Here is a 23,819-nt window from a genome sequence, read left to right as displayed (position 1 = left end):
GACCCTCCTTTCCAGCTGCACTCCTGAAAAAGGCCCTTGGGATGAAGAAAAAGCATCTGCTTGCACAGCTGGGGGATGAGATCTTCAGCCCGAGTAACAAGGCACGAAACACACGGGAATTCTGGAGAGGACGGATCCTTCCCATCATCCGTCCCCCAACGTCCCTGACCGAGGGGACTGTGTGGTGGCAGAGGATGGCAGGGACATCCCACACGCAGCCGACCTGGTCCCAGTGAGGATGGGCAGCCCCTCACCCCTCATCCCCCCTGCCTGGCAGATCCCAGCCCGGCTCCGGGGCATGGGGGACACGGCCAGACCCACCTGCAACGAGCTTCCCAAGGTGCTCCTCTCCAGCTGCTCCCTGACTCCAACACCCATTGCTTTTACAATGGAAAACTGTTTTAATTTGCTCTGAGGCCTTTAAGAACAGTAAATACATTTCGGGGGTTTAGGTTAAGCAGCTTTGCCAGGTGCCCTGAGTCACTGACAGCACAGAAATCCCCATGGAATGCTCGTCTGCTCCGTTCCCCAGGGGAGGAACTGAGCCTGGACAGCCTGGGGAGAGAAGGGATCTGCTCTGGCTGGGGTGGAGCAGAGAAGGATCTGTAAAAGCTGCTCCTTGCTGCTGCTGCCCATGGGCACTTGGCAGCAGAGGGAGGAGTCTGAGGGACAGGGCAGAAACCCCACGAGCAGCAAGCAGGGAAAACAAACAGGACCGTGCCAGGTTTTGATTTGGTTGTGCCCCCCTGCACACAACAAGCTGGCTGCTCCAGCAGGGCCCACAGGTGCTGCCACAAGTAGGGAACATTTTAAAGTCACCTTCTCCTTCAGGAGTGGCTGCCCCTGGATCCCTGGCAGCGTCCCAGGCCAGGCTGGACGGGGCTTGGAGCAGCCTGGGATGGTGGAAGCCGTCCCTGCCCATGGCAGGGGGGCTGGAATGAGATGAACTTTAAAAGTGCCTTCGAAGCCAAGCCGCTCCATGACTCCCTTGTGGGAGAAGCTGAGGCGTGTGTGGTGCTGAGCCGGGATGGAGTGGCTCGGGAAGGCAGCACAGCACCGACAGATGGCCCAGCAGATGCTCTGGGATGGAAGTGGCTTAGTAGGTGAACCATAAAAAAGGCAGGAAGAACATGGGAAGCATCTCCACCACGCCATTCATAACAAAAATGTCCCTTTTTTCACCCTGCTCGAGCCTCACCGAGCACCACAGCCGTGCCTGGCTGCCAGGGCCGGCGCTGCCAGCGGGATCCGCGGTGCCTGCAATGCTGGGAACGCGGGATCAGCTGTGCTGTGGGCATGGGAAACCCATCCACACCGCTCAGTGACAAGTGACTGAGCAGAGAGGGCACTCCTCCCTCTCAGACACAACATGGCATCTTCCTCGACCTCCACAGCTCCTGAGGAAGCTGCACTGCTCCTAAAATCCCAGGCTGGTCCCTAACCCGCAGCTGCTGGCACTGGGTGGCACCCACAGGTCACCCTGGGTGGCACAGCAAGGAAATGGGTGCCAGGATTCCTGACATGGAGCTCCAGGTCTGTTTGATTCTCATGGACCATCCACGGCAGCTCCTGCAGCCATCTGACAGGGACACCTGCCTTAAATCCAAACACAAATCCACTGCAGCTGAAGGAATCAGGGAAAGGAAAGACTCCAAACCTTAAAGCCACTCCTGAGACATAAAGGAAACTTCCATTTCCTTCCCAAACATACAAATTCATGTCGTGGCAGGGAAGACATAGAAACTTGGAATGGGCTGGGAGGAACCTAAAATAACATCTAATTCCAGCCCTCTGCTGTGGGCAGGGACACCTTCCATGAACAGGACACCACAAATGAGATATTTCATGTTTAAACTGCCCCACCTGAACATTTAATTACAAACTGTTTTCCATCTCCTGCCCTCCTCAGTCTAAGCCCTTAAGCCGGGATCAGGCACGCTGAAACGTTTAACTGCAGCTCGCACCAACCTTCCATGGGGGTGTTGTTGTCCGGCCGGTTGGCAAAGACCACGTCCACATATTCCAGCTGCAGCCTCTGGAGAGAAGCCTTCAGCCCTGGGAATGGGAAAGCAGAGACAAGGACAGGCAGGGTCAGAGGGAGGCACGGAACGGAGCCAAGATGGGACTCAAATACAGCTTGGTGTATTTAAATATACATATTTATAGATATACACACACACAACCACTTAGGATATGAGAGGGATGCTGAATAACGTTGTCCCGTGTCCTGCTGCCATATGAAGAAGAAAGCACCAATCTGGCCACATGCAGAGCCCCTCCTTCCACAAGAAGGTGCTTTATTTCAGAATTCCCAGGATCTGGGCTGACCAGCCCCTGGTTACCAAGCGTGCAGAAGCAGCTGCCAGGGACTATTCTGGCAGTTAATTCAATCTGAATTTTGCCACAGAGCCTTTCATGCTCCAGTCCCAGCTCCTGACGCCCAGCCCCAGGGGGACATTCCAGAGATGCAATCCCAGAGGGAAGGATGGTGGCACTGGGGTCGGGGCCTTAGGAAGAGCAGGTAAAGCACCAGGGAGGGCTTTACCTTGTCAGGGTGAGTGAGCTGCGCCCACCTGCACTGCAGACAGACTTGGGCAGAGCAAGCCAAGGCCCTTTGCAGCTCAGTCCATGAATGGCCAGGTTTTGAGAGCCTTCCTGTGGGGATCTGATGGGAGATGGCATCAAACCCCTACAGATATATTTATGTGTCTATGGATGAGTGTATGAGAGAGGGCGAGCAGAGGATGGGCATTTTATCCATCTCAAAATTCAGCAAACATTTTCAGCCTGCTCTATTTTGACTCATTCTTCATGCATACTCATAAAAACATTTTGTTCTTGGGAAGATTTGTAGAAAATAACTGTTAGAAATCCTCTCTCTCACTCAGATAGATATAAATACATATACATATATAAAATATCTACCATTGACCTTAATGTTGTTTGCAGGGTGTTCTGTGAAATTATCCCAACTGCTGCCAGTGCTTTTCTGTCATTTCCTGAAGTAGCTCCACAAGAAATGGAAAATGGGTGGTTTTGGAGTGCCTGTGACACATCTGCCACCTCCCTGAGCACCTTTAGTGCCACCGCCTCACTGAGGCTTATTTAGATGAAAGTTCAACAAAATATGCTACAAGAAAAACTTCCTCCAGCATTACCTTACTGGGAAAGTCACATCCCAACACAGCTGGATCCTGCAAACACTCCAAGATAAAACTCTCCAGGGCAATCCCAGCTGGTCACTGTGAGGGAAAACGGCCCCTGCTGCAGGGATGCTCCTCGCCAGGAGCAGGAAGGAGGACGGAAGGAGCCAAACCTGCACCCCAGAGAGGGGCTGCTCTCCCCTGTACTGATCCCACCTGACCTGGGCACTGCCTTGGGGCTCCCCTGGGGTTCAGCTCTGCATTTTCCAGGTGGGCAGCACCCTGAAAGGAGGAGCTGCTGCCCTGGGCTCCTCCATGGACCTTGACCCGGAGGATTTCATCCAAGTCCCCAAACAGCAGAGGTTCTGCACATCCCGTGGTGGCAGAAGGCACAAATGGGTCACACAGCAAAGCAGGTGGGGGACAAGTCCTCCCCAGGGACCTGTCACTGCCCTTCTGGGAGCTGGACACCCCTGGAATGCTCCTCCACAGCATTTCCCACCCCCAGACTGGTTCCCCCACGATTCCTGCAGAGAACAGCCCCAGCCCTGTGCTGCAGGATGCTTCCGCTCCAGCGCCGCGGGCAGCCAGCCCAGGCTGGCTCCTCTCTCAGGGACAAGGTCACAGCTGACACTGCTGATCCTGGATGTGATCCTTAATTCCACAGGAACGGGCACTGCTCCGCCTGTGTGCTGCAGCCGTGCCCGGAGGCCTGGCCTGGCAGAGCCCCGCAGAGCCAGCTCTGGGTACGCCCCAGGCAGGCACGGACAAGGTTTTGTATGTGGATAAATAGAACACAGTGTTCGCACTCTCCTCCCTCTCCTGCAGCAACACATCCAAAAGGACAAAAAAAAGTGCTGGGAAGGAGAGGAGGAGCAGGGGTTTGGGTGAATAAGCCCCGAGGGATGAGTGAGGCAGCGCTAGGTGGGACGCGGATCCACGGAGCCAGGTGAGGAATGGGCAGCAAAACCGAGCACTTGAGCAGGAACAGCACCAGAGCAAACCTCAGCCGTGCCAGCTGGGGCCTGGCACCCCTCCAGAGGCTATTTCTGCAGGCTGACATCATGCCCACATCCTCATCCTCGTCCCTCCCAGCTCCAAAGGGAGCCCAGGCACCCCTGGCCATGGCTGGGGATGTGCAGAGAGAGCTTCCCCCAGCAAACCCCACGGTCAGCATGGCACGTTGGGGGGCTTTTAGTGCAATCCATCTGCTCACACTTTTTGAGGGGAGCCAGAACGATCCTTTGGTCCTTTTGGGCACCTCACAGCCGAGTTTGGGAATGGCCCCCGTGGGACTGGCACAGGCAGCAGCGGGATCAAAGAGCCCCAGCTCACGGGAGAGCACTGCTCTGGGATCCAGCTGGACACATCCCACCCCATGGCCAGCCTGAGCCCCTGGCACGGCCGGACCCCGAGCCCAGGTACCTTCAATGATGTGTTTTCTGGAAAGGCCTCTCTCGGTCTCAGCTCTGCAAGGGAAGAACAGGAACACGGCTGGGAGATGCCAGAGGTGCCAACAGCTTGGGAGCACTAATTTGTGTTCTGATTTAAACATCCCCAAAATTACAGAATCACAGACTGGCTGGGTTGGGAAGAACCTTAAAGCTCATCCATTCCCACCCCTGCCATGGCAGGGACACCTCCCACTGTCCCAGGCTGCTCCAAGCCCCAATGTCCAGCCTGGCCTTGGGCACTGCCAGGGATCCAGGGCCTGCCCACCCTCCCAGGGAACAATTCCTTCCCAATCTCCCATCCAGCCCTGCCCTCTGGCACTGGGAAGCCATTCCCTGTGTCCTGTCCCTCCATCCTTGGCCCCAGTCCCTCTGCAGCTCTCCTGGAGTCCCTTTAGGCCCTGCAAGGGGCTCTGAGCTCTCCCTGGAGCCTTCTCCTCTCCTTAAAACACTTGGCAAAAAACCAGAAACACAGTGACAGCAGCAAAGCATCCCCAGGTGCTGTTAACCTGCCCTGGCTGTAGGGCTGGAGCAGCAAACACCACGACAAGTGACTGTCACACTTACTTGCCACCCCAGTACAGCTTTGTGGTTATCACCAAACTGGACCTCCTGCAAAAAGAACAGAAAAAGTAATATTATTATTAAAAAATAATGATGATGATGATAATAATAATAATAATAAAAATAAATAACCAAGCAGGATGGTGCCCACTTAGCAACTGCTAAAACCTGGGAGCAGGATTTCTGCTGGGAATGCTCAAACTGGAAAGAGCAGCTGTGAAATTGAGGAGACACTGACTCCAGTGCTGATTTGGGGAGGAATTGTGAACGTTGCAGTCACTGAGAGCCCAGGAGTTCCCACCTGCATTAGGGAATGGCACCACTGTGCACAGGGAGTTATCCCTCTCCACGTGGTGTAAGCAGCAGAGGGGATCTTTAGCTTTAGCTCCTTCAGAAGATGGAAAGTGAAATATCCTGCAGGTGTTTTGGCAAAATATGTTCATAAATAGTTTGGGCACAAGGAAATGGAGTGAAATGGAGTCGGGGAAGTTCGGATTGGACACTGGGATAGAAACCAAAGGTAATCCAAGTGAAGTGACCAAAACCCCCAAACATTTTTAATTACTGAGTGAGCAACATCCAGACCTTTATCCAAGGGCTGCAGCTCTATTCCCTCCTGCTGTCCATGCCCAGTGCTTCTCATTACCATGCAGCATTCCCAGAGTTATTAAACTTGACTGCAATACATCTGAATTAATCTGTGAACTCCTACATGATATCAAATCAAAGACTTATCATCCTCCAGCTACCTTGCTGCATCACCAGACACAGACAACACAATTTCCACAGCTTTTATTTGACTTAATTCTTAATTTTTTTCTTCCACCTCATCCAGAATATTTCTTACCAAATAATCAATCACCCCCCTAAGACAGGGATGCTGGCTTTGGAGAGAGCCCTGCTAGAACCGCCCTTCAGCTGAACCTGGCTACAGCCCACACAGGAGGCCTTTAAAGATTATGTAAATCTCTGAAAACTCCACAAGGTATGCTAATGTGCATCATTTCAAGGAGGTATCATCTCCTCCCAGGCTGCCCGAGATGAAGGCCCGTCACAGCTTTGCATCCCTAATCCACAACATTCCCAGCAGGGATAAGGTGCCAGCACCCATCAGCCACCTCCCACAGGGAGAGGGGATGGACACACTCCTAAGGGGGATGGACACACTCCTAAGGGGGATGGACACACTCCCAAGGGGATGGACACACTCCTAAGGGGATGGACACACTCCCAAGGGGGATGGACACACTCCCAAAGGGGGATGGACACACTCCCAAGGGGATGGACACACTCCCAAGGGGATGGACACACTCCTAAGGGGGATGGACACACTCCCAAGGGGATGGACACACTCCTAAGGGGGATGGACACACTCCCAAGGGGATGGACACACTCCCAAGGGGGATGGACACACTCCTAAGGGGGATGGACACACTCCCAAGGGGATGGACACACTCCCAAGGGGGATGGACGCACTCCCAAGGGGATGGACACACTCCCAAGGGGTCCAACTGAGACACGGTGGCCCCAGGGGGTGGTCAGAGCCTCATGGAGTCACTGTGCACACCCAGAAATCCAGGGCAGCCGTTTGCTTTGGCCCTGGGAAGGTGTGGCTGCTCCTGAGGGACCACGGCAGCACCCACGAGCTGCCTGGGCCAGCAGCACCCAACGCGGGAAATCCTTCCAATCCAGGGGAACTGCCCTAAGCCAAGGGGTGCCGCTCGTCAGGGGGCAGGGAATGCCATACAGTACCTCCAGCCCTTCTTCTTCAGGATGTTCCCCAGGATGACCTCGGCCCTGCGCAGGAAGAGCCCGGCGTGAGGGAGGCAGAGGATGCTCAGCGCCACGGCCACCACCCAGCCCGGCCTCCCCAGTGAGAGTGAGCCCCAGCTGGGACAGATCCCATCCTCCAGCCCAAAGCCTCTTGACCCCCAGTGCCCCTTCCCAGAGCCCGCTCCACTCCCACAGCGGGGCTCGGTGTCCCAGCCCAGCTTTCAGGCTGAGCCCTGTGAACCACCCCAGCCACGCTTATCAGGACCGTGCTCTCCCCATCCCACAGCGGCTCTAAGAGCTGCAGCTCCGCTGGGATCCGTGCCTGGAGCTGCCACAGCCCCTGGCCATCCATCACCATTAAGATCTGCGCTGAATTTTCATTTATTCAGGGTATTTTTCTCCCTGTGCCAACAGCAAGTGGCACGAGTGTTGCACTCCAGCCTTTGCTGGGTACAAGAGGCTTTGGATTAATTTATTTTATGAGTGCTCCAAATACAAAGGTTTTCCTGTCCCACCCAGGGATAAGTGGCTTTCCAAGAGCCCACTCCATCAGGAGGGGGGAGCAGAGACCCCAGGGAAGCCCAGGTCGCTGGCGGGGAGGGTGGAACCAGCTCTCCCAGCCCTTTCCAAGCACAGCCCTGCCCTGAGGGCAGTGGTCACTCACTTGCCGGCCGCGTACACCTCGGCCGTGTCGAACAGGTTCACGCCGCTCTCGTAGGCGATGGTCATCAGCTGCTCGGCCACCTGGGGAGGCAGGGATGGACAGGTGAGGGGTGACCAACCACAGCCTGAGCCAGCAGCGAAAATCCCACACCAGGAAAAGCCCACAGCAGGCTTCAGCACAGCCGGGAGGGCTGTGACAGCCCCTGACCAGGGGATGCCTCTGACAGGGGCAGAGAGACACCAAAACACGGATTTACATCAACCTGCCTTGGACCCAGCCTGGCAGGAATTAATCTCCTCTCACAGGAGCTTTCTATCAGGAAGGCAGCCAAGAATTTAATAGGGTTACAGGAGATACTCTGCAAATCTCGAGTTTAACACAGAATGGGGGGAGTTTAATGTTCTTTTGGCTGCCTGCCAGGTTGTCCTGCAGCTCTCCAGAGATGCCGTGGGGTATGGGAGTGCCTGGAGGTCATTTTGTGGGAGCCCCGGAGGAATCCCAGGGTTCCTGCTGCTGCCGGGGGGTGCTGCACCCCGAGGGGCTGAAAGCTGTGGCTCAGCATCCCGAGGGAGGGCAGCCCTCCAAGACAGGGCTGTGTTCCTGCCCTGCTTCTCCACGCCTGACTGCTCTGCATGGAAGCATTCTGAGCAGGGAGGGCAGGAGAGCCAGGGAGCAAACTGATCCTCAAAACAAGCCTCGGCTGACCATCAGAACACCGCACAGTGCCACGAGACAGCATTGGAGCTGGGGATCCACCGGGAGAAGCAGGGATACCGTGAAAGATCAAGTGAATTTAAAGGAAAAACCCTTTGAATTCAGGCTCCTGGGCTCCTTTCCTCATGCCAGAGTTATTTTGGGGGTTATTCCACGTCCTGGGGGAAGGCAGCTGCTCTCCCTTGGGCTCTCACATCTGTGGCATACCTGGGGTGGAGGGGAGCCCGCGTGCAGCCCAGCGCTCCCAGGATGATTCCCTGGATCAGGAGCCATCTGCTCCAGGGGAAAGCACGGAGCAAACACGAGCTCATTTTCATTTGCTTCAGCTTATTATGTCAAAAATAAATCACGTTTGCAAGCCCAGCCCCTGCCTGTATTGACGACTGTTGCCCATTACATCCACACACCAAAATAGTTCCCAATTTCCACTCCAGGAGCGGAGCTGCTGCCCGTGGGAAGGAGGGCACAGCACGGGAGAGGAGATGGCCCTGAGGGGTGGATGGGGCTGATGAGAGCCGATCCCTGGAAATGTCAGGTTCATTAGGGGGCTGGGGCAGAGCTTTGTGCAGTGACTCGCTGCTGTCTCTCCGTGCAGGAAAGTTCCAGGAGCCACAATTTCATTTAAAAATATCCCAGAGCGGGGTTTGTTCCATGCTGTGGACTTACACAGAGCAGCACTCACCTCATCTGAGATCTGACCTCCAAAAGTGACCCAGGTCCCTGGAAAAAACAAAATAATCTGTTACTACAAGAGGGGTTTGACATCAAAAGTGAGACTTCACCAAAATTCTCTTGGGGATTCAATGGGTTTAAAATGGGGTGAACTGGCTCAGGGGGTGGTGCAGCCCCAAGAGAGAGCTCCTGCAGCCAGGCAGGACTGGCTGGCACCTTCTCCCAGGGTGGGATCGGCACAAGGAGCTGCTCAGGGCACCCCCAGGGGATGCTGTGCTGCCAAAATACAGAGCTGGATTCCAACCATGAAATGGTTTGTGTTGGAAAGGACCTCAAAGCCCACCCAGTGCCACCCCTGCCATGGGCAGGGACACCTCCCACTGTCCCAGGCTGCCCCAAGCCCCGTCCAGCCTGGCCTGGGACACTGCCAGGCCCTGAAATCTGGAGCTCTTTCCAAACCAGAAATCATTTTCCAAAGCTTCCCTTTGACAAATTGGAAAAAATTCGTAATGCTGCCACAACACATCACTTGGGGAATGCAAGTCTCCTTAAATACATACTTCGGCATTTAGCATCCTGCAAGTCAAAATCAGAACAAAAAAATTAAATAAATAAAAAGGAGAAATATTTCTTGTGACAGGAAAGATTTCCATCCCAAAGTGACTTTTCCCCAGGAACCTTTCTGTGGAGCCAGTGTCCAGTCCCAAGGGGCAGTGCTTTCCCTAGGCTGGCTCCTAAAGCAGCTGCAGTTTAGGCTCAGTTGCTGACTCTGGTCTATTATTAGGAAAACTTGGGGCACTGTCTCTTTATGATCATTGGTAAAAAAAAATAAAAAATTTCAATATTCTGTGGTGGAAGCAGCATGTGGATTTAAGTGCATCATAAAACAGTTTGGGTTGGAAGGGACCTTTAAAGGTCAGCTGGTCCAACCCCCAGGAATTCCTATAGGAACATTGTTTCCTACATAGATATTTTATGTGTATATATTTATTTTAGGAATAGGTATTTCCTAAGGCAGCAGGGAGCTGGGGGAGCAGCAGGTCACACGTGGGACGCTGCTCAGACATCCCTGCTGCTCTGACCTCGGCACAGCGAGCCTGTGACACCCCTGTGCCTTGTACCAGCCTGGCACAACATCCCTCTGATCCCCAGCACAGCTTCTCCTCTAGAGCCCCACAGAAATTCAGATGGCATTCACTGAGTGGATGGGTGAGAGCTCACGTGGTTCTCTCAAAACTCCCCAGAACTGAAAATTCTCTCTTATGGAGGGACGCTTTAAGGAGGGCAAAGGGGCTCAAGCTCCAAGCTGGAAAATCCAGTGAGATTTCCCCATCCCTGGCAGTGCCCAAGGCCAGGTTGGACACTGGGGCTCGGAGCAGCCTGGGGCAGCGGAAGGAGTCCCTGCCATGGCAGGGGTGGCACTGGGGGAGTCTCTCCCTGCCCAGCCCAGCCCAGCCCAGCCCAGCCCGTGAATCGGGATGTGAACAGGACAGACGCCGCAGTGCCGCTGAGGGGCCGAGCTCCGATGCTGCAAAGGGGCAGAAATCCCATGTTCTCTGCCTGTTTGCACTTGAAAAGATGCAGAAGATGCTCCCAGGCCCCGATGAAAGAGGGAGTGGGTCCCTCAGTGCTGGGACATGACCCCCCAGCAGAGGCAGAGGCCGGGCAGTGCCTGCTGCTCACGCTCGGGCAGCTTTGATCAGCCCTGCTCAGAGCACAGCCACAGTCATCATCTCTGGCAGGGGAATCTTGCTCTCTTTCCCTCAAAAAAAGGTCAGTCTGAATTTTTTAATACATCAGGTTTCTCTGAGTGCAAATAAAGCTATTTAAAGATGCACGAAGTGTGAGTTCAAACTGCAACTCCTGATTTCCTGCAGAACAACCCGAGCTGGGAAAGCCAAGTTTGCCACAGATCAGAGATGAAATGGAAATTAAATAAATGAGCAAAGAGCACACATTTTCCAGCTAATTTTATATTTTCTTCAGCTCTATAAGGACAATAATAATGGGGCAGGAGCCACCCCTGCTACACCTTGCTGGCTGCAGACCTCAGGGGAGGTATTTTCTCTTATTATTGGAGTTCGAATGCTCTGGTCCTGCACAACAAAGATAAAACTGAAGCCTGTTTTCATTTTATCTTTAAGCTTCTTCATGCAGATAAAAAAGTAACCAGACGAAGCCTGATTGCCATGTTAAAGCTTCGGAGGTGTTATTTTTCCAGGAGTACATTAAAACGTGTTTCTACCAAAAAATGGGTTGAGACTGTTTATCTCAAGGGGATTTTTTTTTCTTTTGCATGAGCGGCACACAGGTGCACAGGTGAGAAGGAAGGGAATTGTTTACCCTCCCCACAGAGCTCACATCCTCTCAGGAATTGACCTTCTGGCACAACCCACGTCGCACTGAGTGACCGCGTGCTCGGGGCTTTGGGCACAGGGAGAGCGGCCCGAGAGCTCACCATGGCTCGAGTGAGAATAACAAGCACCTTAAAGCCCTTTAAATGCAAGGAATAAATATCTGTGGTGCTGGATGGCCCTGCCTGAGGTCCTCCTGTGTCCATTCTGTGCTCCCAGACCCCGGCTGGGGACAGGAGCATCAGCAGGAGCACATGGGTGGGGAATCCTTGGGGGTTTTTTTCCATGATCATTACAAAAACCAGGCAGGGATGTGAGTTTTGGCTCAGCAAGGTGAGCTCTAAAGCATCGGGTGTGGCTGGGGAAGGGAGGGGCTCTGGTTCAGGAGTCAGGGGCAGGGAAGGCGCCCACAGCCAAGGCAGAGGCCCAGCATGGCACAGGCTGCTCCACTCCCCTTGGAAATCAAAAAAAAAAAAAGGCAAAGGAAGCACAAGGCACATTTGGCATTTCAAACAACAGCCAAGGATGATTCACAGCCTCAGCCAACACACGCACTGGGGAAGAAAAATATACTGGAGAGAGAGATGTGTTTTTCAAATTGCTCCTTTTCCCCATTCCAAGTCCCTGTCTCTCTCTCTCACATATCCCAGCTCATGGTTTACAAAGGCACCCCCAGCCCCAGGACTCAGGGGCAGACACACATCCCACTCCTGCCCCTTGCCCATCACCTTGCTCCCTTTTGCCTTGAAAAACAGTTTTCCAACTGGATATCCTCACCTTTCATGGGAATTCCTGCCTTAAGCCCAGGTTTGGCTCCATTTCCCTCACACTCTGAGCCCAGCAGGGTGTGATGCTCAGTGCCAAAGCAAACCCCACCCCTGGACAGTGCCACTGCCAGCAGGAATGTCACCTCTGCAGGAGCAAAGGGCTCCTGGCTGAGCCCCACAGCCTCTGCTGCTGCTGCCAGCCCCGTGGGATGCCCGTCCTGCTCCTGGCAGGGACGGTGCCACACGGAGCTCTGGCACGTGGGGCTGGTGCTGAGCACAGAGGGAGCCAGGGCTGTGCAAATATCATCCCCAGAGCGAAGGGCAAGAACAGCACCCGACTCCTCAGGGCTCACAGAACACCAATTTCTATAGCCAGCTGTGAGCTTTTGTACATGGCTTTGTCCTGCTCATTTCCTTGCAGTCAGGGCCCATCACCTCGGTGGAGACAGCCTCAGCATTCTCCCAAAATCAACGGGAGCCCACAGGCAGGATCCACCCTCAACTAAACACGTAAAAGCGTGACCTTGTTTTTCCCTGGGACCACAAGCACATTTTGGATCCAGCATCAAGGAGAGAGCCTCACACCATCCCCAGGGCCAGGCTGTGCAGATCCTCAGTTAAAGGCTCACCTGGAGGAAACTCACCCAAAGGAGGAGCTGAAAGCTCAGCCCAGGCAGGAGCAGGACACTGGGATACTGCAGGAGCTGGGTCCCAGCTCCATGGGAGCTCCAGTAACCCAGGAATGATGCTCAGCCACTGCTCCGAGGGGCTTGGGGCCCTTCCCAGATATCCCTGCCTGGCAAAAACACTGCCAGCACCTCTGGCAGCACAGGCAGGACCCAGCAGAGGAGTTCACTCACACGTGAGCCGGGAGGAGCAGGACGTCACTGAAGGGTCCCCGCTGCCTCAGCCCTGCCCACCTTTGATTTCTGCCCCACTTCCCATTCTCCTCCCTCTTTTCATCCTGCAGGATGAAGCACACTCCCACCTTGCTGAGATTTTGCCAGGCTTTTGAGGAAGACTGCTGAGCCTTCAGAAACTTTAGTGAGCCCTAAATTAGATTTTCATGCTGCAGAGAACACCGGGAAACACATTTATCTTTTGGGGAACTGCAAGAGAGAAGCCACTTAGGAAAGTCAGATACAGCAGCACTCGGAACAGACACCTGATGGATCTGCAGAGGGAACGGTGGGACAAGGGGGATGGTTTTAAACTGAAAGAGAGGAGATTCAGATCAGATATTGGGGAGAAGTTACTCCCTGTGAGGGTGGGCAGGCCCTGGCACAGGGTGCCCAGAGCAGCTGGGGCTGCCCCTGGATCCCTGGCAGTGCCCAAGGCCAGGCTGGATGGGGCTTGGAGCAGCCTGGGACAGTGGAAGGGAAGAGAGCAGGACGGGCTTTAAGGCCCTTCCAACCCAAAACAAAAGGTGCTGTGCTGCAGGAGAAATACCTGCACATCCCAGGGAATTTCTGGGTTTCAGGTGTTCCAGCTCCCCTCTCCCTGATTCCTGCCCACAGGGCAGGGGCTGCAGGGCTCGCTGTGCTGGAGCAGGAGGAGGTGCCCAGCAGCCTCCCCAGCCCCCCTGTTCCCTGCACAGCTGCACTCACAAAGGCTCAGTATATTTAGATGCTGCTGCAGTTCCACCCGCTTGAAATCAACGGAAAGCTCTGCAAAATTGTTTTTATCTTTTCCTGCTGCTACTTCCTTCCCGCGGCTTTTCTCCTCCACCACAACAGAGCAGCACTTGGGGAAGCTGTGAGGCTGATAAATAAAACCTCTGCACAGACAAGACAAGTCCTTTCCAAGGCTGGGGCTATTTTAACCAGAAGAGCTCTTGGCAGAAGGGGCCTTGTTTCTCCGACTTGTGGTACAGGGTGACTTTCACAATTCCCTCCAGTTTAAAATCAAATCCCAGAGAATGTTGGAAAAATGGGCTGACACCTGCCCTGTGAGCAGCCAGCCCTGGCAGGGATGGGGCTGGAAGGATCAGGCAGAGCCCAGGTCCTCACCTGCTCCAAGGCAGCGGCACCTCCTCACCCACCTCGGACCCTGGGAATGCTCAGCCCTCACCAATGGCACCTGGGCAGGTAACCCTCCCAAACTTATCCCAAACCCTCTCTGCTCTCAGAACTTGTGCTCCTGTTTTCCAACAAACAGCACCAAGACCTTATTTTTCTGTCTGAACAGCCTGAGCAGAATAATCACAGAACCATGGAATGGTTTGGGTTGGAAGGACCTCAAAGCTCATCCCATTCCAGCCCCGGCTTGGACAGGGACACTTCTCACTAAACCAGGTTGCTCTGACCTAATAATAATGTAATTGTTAAATAATATTATTATTGGGATTCTCAGGGAAAATTCCAGTAACTACCAAGCCAAATTGCATCCAGGATGGAAATCTCCTGATGACTAAAGCCAAGCATGCCATAGGTTGTGAGTCTACCGACAGCAGTGTTTCCCTGAAGTGCTTCACAGGTTTATGGCTTGGTACAGGCTCCTTGGATCTGTGTGTACATTAATTGATTTAAATACTCTGAGTAAGTGTAGCATGAATGTTGCCATCTCAGATTCATAATTAGCTTAGATTCATAATTAAGCTACTGTTGTGCTTATAGCAAATCCTATTGAGTCACTTTATAAATGTTAAATTAGTCAACTGATTAAGCCCCGCTATTGTTGTGTTGATCAGGCATTGCTAAATCTTTCAGACCTAAAGCACTGATCCCGTCTGAGGCTGCGTTTGGCACCGGGGCTGCTCTGAACCCCAGGATTCAACAGGAGGGTCTCCTTCCCCCTCTGCATCCCCACCCTTCTGTGTGCCAGCATCCCCTTAAATCACTGCACACTGATTTTAACCTGATTTTCCCTCAAGTGCTCTGTCTGTGTAGCAATGAAATAAACTCTGCCATCAAACTCTATGATTTTATAAATTTGTATTAAACCTGGGTTTGCTGATGCCTTTCGCAGTGGTTCTTCAAGCAACCTAAAGTGGAGCCTCCACTTCCCTGTGGCAGCACCTCTGATCTCCCAGGAACAAGGAACGGGGCTGGAGAGGCTCTGGCAGCCCAGAGCATCCATCCCTGGGGGGGTTCCTGCACATCCTGGGGGCTTCACGCTCCTGATGCTCAGCCTGGCACTGTGGGAAGGAGCTCACAGTGAGCAAACAGCCTCCTCCTCCCCACAGCACTGGGGACAAAACACAGATCTCTGTATTTCAGGCACAGAGCCCCATCAGGGCGTTTCTGGCCTGAGCAAAGCCAGCAGGAGCTCTCCATGGAGCTCACACGAGCTGAGCAGTGCCCGCAGCTGCCCCTCCTGAGAGAGAAAACACGGAGGGGATGAAATATTGGTAAGGCATTCCTAAGGCATTCCGTGGTGCTGGAGTCGGCGTGGAGCCGGGATAACGAGGCACAGGGCGGATGAAACAAAGCGGAGCTCTGCCCCAGCCCGGGCACATCTCTGAGCCCCGGCCGGCACTCGGGGCTCCTGGGGACACCCACACGGGATCCCCGCAGGCTGCCCCTCACAGGGAGTGGGCACAGCAGAGGGTTTCACACCCCAAACCCTCACACAGCTCCCCCGGAGTGCTGGGCTGCAGAAGAGGCCAGAGGTACTCACCCAACCCGAGGCACGACACTCTCAGCCCGGACTTTCCGAGGTTTCTGGAAGGAAAAGAAAATAATTAGAAAATACAGTTCAGCCCTCAAGGCACACAGAGATCAACCCCATGGGAAGCCAGCAGCTGGAGAAGACAAGCCACTGCTTTTGTCCAGATCCTGTGTTTTCCTCCCAAAGGGGCAGATCCCCCACAGTGGGATCTGAGCACCCACGCTGGGCAAGGGGGGATGTGCTGCCATCCTCCTCCCTGAGTGCTCAGGGCTGGGAATAAACCCAGATACACTCAGCTGTACCTCACATCCAACACCATCTGGGGTCCCACAAATCAGGCACAAACATTCCCCGCACTTCCACAGAATCCCAGAGCGGTTTGGGTGGGAAGGACCTCCCAGCTCATCCCGTTCCACCCCCTGCCACGGGGCAGGATCAAGGTATAAATTACTGACCACCCGTCTGCCTTCTGCTGCAGAGCACCTCAAACAGTCCCTGAGCTCTTTGCAGCTCCTGGTGAGTTATTTGAAGCCAAATAAAATAAAACAGAAGAAAAAGCCCTGCTGGCCTCGGGGCAGGGTCAGGGAAGGGGTTGAACAAAACACCCCAGGTTGTGCCCTGTGCTTTCAGCTCGTCCCATTTTTCCACACTGGATTCCCTGGTCGTTTCAGGTGTTCATTCCTCTGGCACAATTTCCCACTGGAGCATCCCTGGGAGGGGCAGGAGGACCAGCCCAACACCAGCCAGACCTTGGGGCAGGAGTGCCCATCCTCCCACCCCTCCAGGACCCCTTAATGCACTGCTGCACCCAAAATTTAGTGCTGCTAATGGGAATTTAAGATGTTGGGAGGCACAGGAACTTGACCTGCAGGTCTGTTTGAAAAGCTGCAGCTGCATCTCCAGCGCCACGAGCCCCCAGGCTCACAGCACAGCTGGGGCAGGCACTGACCTCGTTTTTTTTTTTCTGTTCTATTTTTTCTTCTTTATTCCTTTTCTATTTTTCCTCCCTTTTTATTTCTTCCCAGTCTTTTGAGAGCAAGCACAGCTGGACCCTGCCCACCAAACCCATCCATGCCCAGAACTGCACAAACGATGCCCATCCTCCCCAGCACCACTGGAACCCCTGGGAGGTTCAAAGGCAAAGCCCCAGAGTTGCAGCACGGTGGGCAGGAATTCCACAATTCCAGATCCTTGGGACTGGGACCTCCGAATTCCTTCTGGACACAGCCCACCCACCCCGTAATGCTCCTTGGAGTCAAGTGCTGCTGTTCATTCCCACACAGATTCCAATTATTTTATAGGAGAGGGGGTTTTAAATCCTATTTCTCATTGTTCTTTGCTTTTCAAAGTCTGGCTCTGTGGGCACAGCTCAGCCATGAACTCCTCTCTCCACATAAATATAAATATATATCTACACATACACCCTTTATAGATAGATCTGCACATATATATTCTTTATACACACCCCTTAGCTATGTGCACATCCTTTACACATAAACACACACACACCCCCCTTTAAATCGGTATATTCATGCACATACCCTTTGTGTACACCCCTTTTTAATCACACACACGTATTGCCACTATCTGCATGCAAGTACAGATCCCCTCCAAACACCCTTTTGTATAAAGACCTATATAAATGTACATGTATGGACACACAGTGAGTGAATCCCTGTGGTGCTTCCCCGCATTTGTAGGATTCACCACCCCGGCACTGGGGTCTGAGCCCAGATCTCAATGACTGTCCTGTCCTTCCCCACAGCTCCCCTGTGCCACAAAGCCACACCAGGGCTGGTGCCTCCCCACTCCAGAAGTTTTTTGGGGTAAAACACATCGGGATTTGCTCCAGGGAGCAATACCCAGCTCTGTGAAGAGTCTGCTCAGCCAACAAATCCGGGCAGAAATGTTGTGTTTGGATTTCCAGAGCTCTGCCATTTGCTCAGCACACACCTGACCTGGATATTTGGAACATTGATGGTGGGAGCCGATGCTGGAAATGCCAAATCCCTGCAGGGCAAGATTCCTCCTGCACGGGGAGCTGGGAGGCCGCTGGGCAGGAGAATTCCTGAAGCCACGGCCCAGCCTGGAGACATCCCCAGGTGTGCTCCCATCTCTGGGAACCGCCCTCGGCCACACAGGAACAGGAGAGCACCGAGGCCACAGCAGCACGGGGAGCCACCACACCAGCTGTGAGCTGGTCACTCTGGGGTGCCTGGGCCCCAGCACGGACCTCGGGCTGTGTAAGAGCTCCCTGAGCCCAGCACTGCTTCCTCCAGCAGAGCAGGAATTTGTCTGGAATTTGTCACTCAACACCTGCTTCTCCTCTGCCTCCCAGAACAGAAGAAACAAACCAACAAAAACCCCACAAAAATACAAAAACCCACCAAGGAAATAGTTGGGTATAATCCACATTTGCAGCGATTTTGCAGCGCCCAGGTGGATGCATACGGAGATGTATCAGACACACACAGACAGACACACAGACACGTGCCTGCAGCTGCACAATTGCCAAGTGAAATCAATGGGCTGTCTCTAAGTAACGGGGCAGTAAAAGCTCTTCGAGCTTCCACTGCACTAATTCCAGGCTCTGAGACAATGAACCAGCTTCGTCCCTGCAGCTGAACTGGCAGCAGCCCCACAGATCCCTGAGCATGGCTGTGCTGGGAGTGGGGCTTAGAAGGTGTTGGGAACAGTGATGGGAGCAAATCCCAGTTCATTGGGAGCACATCCCAGTTCACTGGGAGCACATCCCAGTTCGTTGGGAGCACATCCCAGTTCGTTGGGAGCACATCCCAGTTCGTTGGGAGCACATCCCTGTTCGTTGGGAGCACATCCCTGTTCGTTGGGAGCACATCCCAGTTTGTTGGGAGCACCTGCTCTGGCCATGCACGGCTGAGCATCCTCCTGGAAAAACTGCTGGAGTGCCTGTGCCAGGCAGCTCGGGGTGTTCACCTGGAGGAGAGAAGGTTCTGGGCTAAAGGGAGAGGGACCTGGGACAAGGGGGAATGGCTTCCCACTGCCAGAGGGCAGGGATGGGTGGGATATTGGGAAGGAATTCCTCAGGGTGGGCAGGCCATGGCACAGGGTGCCCAGAGCAGCTGGGGCTGCCCCTGGATCCCTGGCAGTGCCCAAGGCCAGGCTGGACATTGGGGCTGGGAGCAGCCTGGGACAGTGGGAGGTGTCCCTGCCCATGGCAGGGGATGGAATTGGATGGTGTTGAGTTTCCCTTCCAACCCAAACCATTCCATGACTGATTTTTGGACAGCAATTATCAGCCTGTGCACATGCCTGCTGCCCTGGTCACCGGTCTCTGCTCAGCACTTGCCAACACCAGGGTGGGAGATGGGTCCCCATCCCCAGCCAGCCCCGAGCATCCCCCAGTGGTGTCCCTGACACCCAGACCCAGGCCAGCAGAGCCCTTTGCTGCTGTTCAGGTCCCAAGCGTGTCATTCCATCCCTGAGCCCCAGCTCTGCCTCCCAAACACCCGGCACTGCCACTGCTCCCGGGGTTATCCTGCTGCTATTGAATCACTCTTTCAGAAGGAAAATTCCAGTTGGAAGCCAGTGCAGCCAAAGGGTGGAGCAGCCATCAGAGAGGACCAAGCAGGAGCCTCCGGTCTCTGAGGATCACTTTGCCCGGCCAAAGCAGCTGATTAAAAGTCAGCTCTGATGCCTCCTTTCCTGGTTTTTCATCAGCACAGCAATCATGCTTCTCCTGCTGGGAGTCCCCTATGCTCTGCAGATGTGGAGCAATGATTCTGCTCCCACAAATCACTGCCCAACCCACAGCACCCAGAGAGCACCCAGAGTTTATCCGCTGCTGTGCCCCATCCCCACAGCCACCCTGGTCCCCTTCGCACAGCTCCTGCCTCCCAGTCTGGAACTGCCTCCTTTTCCTTGCCCTTTTCCCCACAGTTGCACCACAAGCAAGACCTGAAGGTGTTCAACACCTCAGCTCTGGGTTCTTTCAAAGGCAGAGTCCAAAGCCAAACAGCATCATGCTGGTGTGTTCCCAAAGCTGGGCTACAGCACAGCCTGGCCACTGGAGAGGCCTCATAGGGGATGGGATGGGGTGAGGAAAGGGGCAGGAAGGAGAGGTTTTGGGGCAGACAATGGGGCAGCCCCTCTCAGTGCACACAGTGGAGCTGTACAAACCTCGCTGAGGTGACCCAGCTCACACAAACCTCCAAGGCAGGACAGTCACAGCCCCCTCAGCACACAGAGCCACAGGGCACTGGTTTACTTCGTGGAGAGAAGAGACACCCCGGCCTTTCTGCTGTCTGTAGCTCTAAGATGTATTTTCAGCTTAACTGCAAATCTTTGCAGTCTCCTTCCCCAGGGAGCAGCCTTGGGACAGGTGAGTGCAGCGTCCATGCTCTCCTGTCCTGGTGCCCGGCACCGAACAGGGGACAGCGAAAGCCGAGGGGACTTCAGCCCCGCCCAGAGCCCAGCTCTGCAGGTGGGTTTAGCTCGGCTCTGCCTCGCTGGCAGGATCCAAGGGTGACATTTTCCCTGCACAGCAGGAGCCGGGGCCGGCACCACGTCCCCGCAGCACCAGCGGCTGTGCCAGATTGGCGAGCGCGGAGCGAGGCTCTGAATCACGGCAAGCACAGCCTGGGGCCCTGGCACGCTGTTAAAAATACCCCGAGCCACCACAACAGCGTCGGGCAGCGCTGACATTTCCCTTGACTAGGCTTTTCCAAGCGCGGCACGTCATTCCCGAGGGATCCTGCGGGCGTGGGGCAGGAGCTCTCCGGGGTGCCGGGGCAGCATCCCCGGGAGCTGCCGCCAGATCCAGCCAGACACACGTGCCAGCGGCAGGGAAAAGGCTGGGAAGGAGGTGTCAGCACAGCCCACGGACAGCGGGAATGGATGGCACCCCTCCTGCCGGACAGGACCCTCTGGATGGTGCAGCCACAGGGCTGGCCACCCCCCCGCCACACAGCAGGTCCTGCAACGAGAGTCACAGCCGTGCTTCTCCTGCCACATCTGTGCCCGCTCCTTCCTCATCCTCCTCCATCACCCGCAGGCTCAGAGCCTCCGTGCCCAGTGCTTGCAGGGATTTTCCCTGGGATGAGCTCAGGTTTTGGCCTGGTGGGCAGTGTCCCAGCTGGGCACCAGCTCCGCGGCTGCAGGGGCCGCTCCAGCAGCACAGAGACCTGGAAAACTTTGCTCAGCTGCTGCCAGCCCTTCCCAGCCTGCAGCCAAGGGGAAAGCCCCTGCCTGGGCAGCAGGTATCACATCCCTGGGGCTCAAAGGCTCTGATTCTCCCTGCCCCCGTGACTCATTCCCATTTTCCTCGTTTCTAGCAGATAACACAGCTCCTTATCAGCAGCTCAGCCCGGTTGGGGACCACACCTGGCTCCCCACAGCCCACCCTGGCTGCTCAGAGGAAAACCACAACCCAAACCCACCACAGCACCGAGTCCTTCACACATGGAGGAAATGCTGCTCAGAAGAGACACTTCGGTTCTGCTGCAGAGCTGAATAAGCCCGAGTTAATTGTTTTATTAAATGTAATGGGCTCAGGGGCTGACACCACTCAGTGCAGGACAGGGAGGCAGCAGATCCAGCCCTGAGGACACACTCAGGGCTGCAAAAGCCTCCAGCTCCTCAAATCTGGGGGAGAACCCATCATTTTGCTGGTTAGTCTCTTAACTGCAAGCAGATGATGGGCAGAACAAGGAAAACAGGACAGAGATGCATTCAGGTGGGCGTGCTGGGTAAGGAGAGCCCCGTCTGTGTCCAAAGAAAGCACCAGGGCCCAACATGCACACAAAGGTCAAGGTGACAATTTTTGGCTTCAAGAACCCCATGGTTCAACACCAGGATGTCAAAAAGTGACACAAAGGGAAAGGGAGGACTAACACATCCTGCAGCAGTACATCTGGGATAAAACCTGACAGCAAAAAGAAGGGGGGAAATATCACAGGTTTTCAAGACTCTTTTAACTAAAGTTAACATTACACACAGTCTTTTATCTTCCCACAGGGCCACATTACAAGGAAAAATCCCCTGGGATTGGGTTTCACCCTCCCTTGCTCCTGGGAAGTGGATGCTGCTCAGAATCCTGCCTTAAACCAGCAGTGCCCAGCTTAGTCCCAGCCTAAACTTCCTTCAACACAGGGCAGCAGCGAGGCTCGTGGAAGACATGGAAAATTCCCAGTCCTCCTTTTGCCTCTTCCCTCACCCCATGCCTCCTGCATGGGTTTTATGGGAATTCGGAGTTGAATTATTCCCTGGGAAGGGTGAGGGCTGACTGTGCAGGCAGAACTGAAGGAGAGCTAAAGGAATGTGTAATTTATATATGTACATACAGATGTGGGATGAGCCCAGAGCAGAGAGCTCCCAGGGAAGCAGGCACAGGGATCCTGGGGAGCCAGGAGAAAGGAGAGGAGGACTGGAGAGCAGCGAGCCATGGGGAAGATGAAGCTCAGTTCTGGCAGACAGAGACAAAGAGAGGATTTAGGAGAAAAAGCCCAATGTGGCAACGTTTCTGTGACCACCCACTGCTGAGGCCACGTGCCCAGCAGAGCCCTGCGGTGGGACACCGGCACTGCTGGGCCCGGGGTCTGAGCCAAGAGGCTGCTCAAATAAAGCAAAGGGGAAAAAGTGGGGTAAAACATCCCCACAAAGGGTGCTACATGGCAAGAATGGGGCTGTCTGCTGTGGCACGGAGCAGAAAGCAATAGTAATTGTCCAGTTGTAATTAATCCTGCAGCAGGGGTATGGGTGAGAGCCCATCAGTGGCAGTGAGTGCTCTGTAACACTGGGCTGAGGCACCCGGGAGCAGCCCCAGCAGCCAGCCCAGGCACAGGGCAAACCCCTCTGCCTTCAGGCAGCAGTGGGGAAGGGCAGGTCCCCCCTGCAGGAAAACCTTCCCCATTAAACTACCACACACCTCTGGATCACAGGGTGCTGGGAGAGCAGCACAAACCCCCCCACAGAAACACCACCAACACCCACCCCTTCCCTGGCAGAGATTTATGGCCTGAGACACCTGTGCTGCTTAATTACCTCGTTAACCTACGACTGGCTCCTCTGTCCTTCAGGGACAAAACAATTACAGCACAATCCATCCCGTTTATCCAGGTGGGGATTTGCTTCCTTTCTGCCCTTCTCTGGCCCAGGGAGAGTTTGGGTTTGGCCACATCAATTAACACCCCCCTAAATCAGCCCAAACCTTCCCTTCCAGTATTCCCAGCTGGAAGGGAGCAGGACAACCATCCTATTTGCCTGTGTATCCATCCATCTGCCTGTTTATCTATACATCTATCCAGCCATCTATCTTTCTATTTATTTATCCATCCATCCATCCGTCAATCCATCCATCCATCCACCCACCCTTCTATCTGCCTATCTATTAATCCATCTATCCATCCATCCATCTCCCCATCCATTCTTTATTCACCCATCCATCTCTCTGTCTATCAGAAATGAGACAGACAAGGAGAGCGAGGGTTTTTTTTTTCCCCATGGAAAAACAGAAGTTTTAAATAAAATCTCTGCAATAACACATACAATGACTAAAACATTTTCGAGTCCACACCCACAGAAGAATCACCAGGCTTGGGAGAGCTCCACAGAATTCAGATAAAGCTGCTTTTGGCTTGTTCCAAGCCTGGTTTCATTGCCCTGTGTCCCTGGTTGTGCCCACAGCAGCCAAACTCTACCAAAATACAAACCTGCGGGGACGGTCCCAGCACAGCAGCCCGGGGTAGGTGACCCCCAGGGGACCCCCCACACACCCCTTCAGAGGTGGGGGACACAGCCAAACCGAGGAGATCATGGCACGGGTTTCCTGTTATAAACTGCAGAGAGTTTGTCTTATTGCTACAAAAATATGAAAAAAAAAAAAGTAAAAAAGTCACTGCTCCTGACACTGGTGGTGGGAAAACAACGTTGCTTAGAAACATCCCCATCAGGGCTCCAGAACCGTTCCTTTCTGTGCAGAAAATGAATAAAATATGTAATTTATTCCCTGAAAAAAAGAGGCTGTTTCAAGAGACACCAAAATCCTGATGAAAGCAGAGACCCTCCCCATCTCCCTCTCCTGCTGCAGCTCATCCGATGGCCCTCACCTGCCACCTGTGGAGTAGGGACCG

At 54.2% G+C, this 23,819-nt stretch overlaps 1 protein-coding gene across 3 annotated transcripts in view; it reads right to left on the bottom strand.

Annotated features, from left to right (window-relative positions):
* Positions 1 to 23,819, bottom strand: part of KCNAB1 (potassium voltage-gated channel subfamily A member regulatory beta subunit 1) — a 59,780-nt gene that overhangs the window by 7,599 nt on the left and 28,362 nt on the right. For all 3 annotated transcript variants that reach the window (XM_039557113.1, XM_039557114.1, XM_039557115.1), the window contains exons 2-8: positions 15,721 to 15,764; positions 8,992 to 9,029; positions 7,596 to 7,675; positions 6,911 to 6,955; positions 5,162 to 5,206; positions 4,569 to 4,612; positions 1,969 to 2,055 (exon numbers count right to left, since the gene is read on the bottom strand). In XM_039557113.1, coding sequence (XP_039413047.1) covers positions 1,969 to 2,055; positions 4,569 to 4,612; positions 5,162 to 5,206; positions 6,911 to 6,955; positions 7,596 to 7,675; positions 8,992 to 9,029; positions 15,721 to 15,764 — 383 coding nt within the window. The remainder of the gene's footprint in view (positions 1 to 1,968; positions 2,056 to 4,568; positions 4,613 to 5,161; positions 5,207 to 6,910; positions 6,956 to 7,595; positions 7,676 to 8,991; positions 9,030 to 15,720; positions 15,765 to 23,819) is intronic.

Source organism: Corvus cornix, chromosome 9 (genome assembly GCF_000738735.6).
Source record: "Corvus cornix cornix isolate S_Up_H32 chromosome 9, ASM73873v5, whole genome shotgun sequence".
Taxonomy (NCBI): domain Eukaryota; kingdom Metazoa; phylum Chordata; class Aves; order Passeriformes; family Corvidae; genus Corvus; species Corvus cornix.
This window is presented reverse-complemented; position numbering and strand designations above follow the sequence as displayed.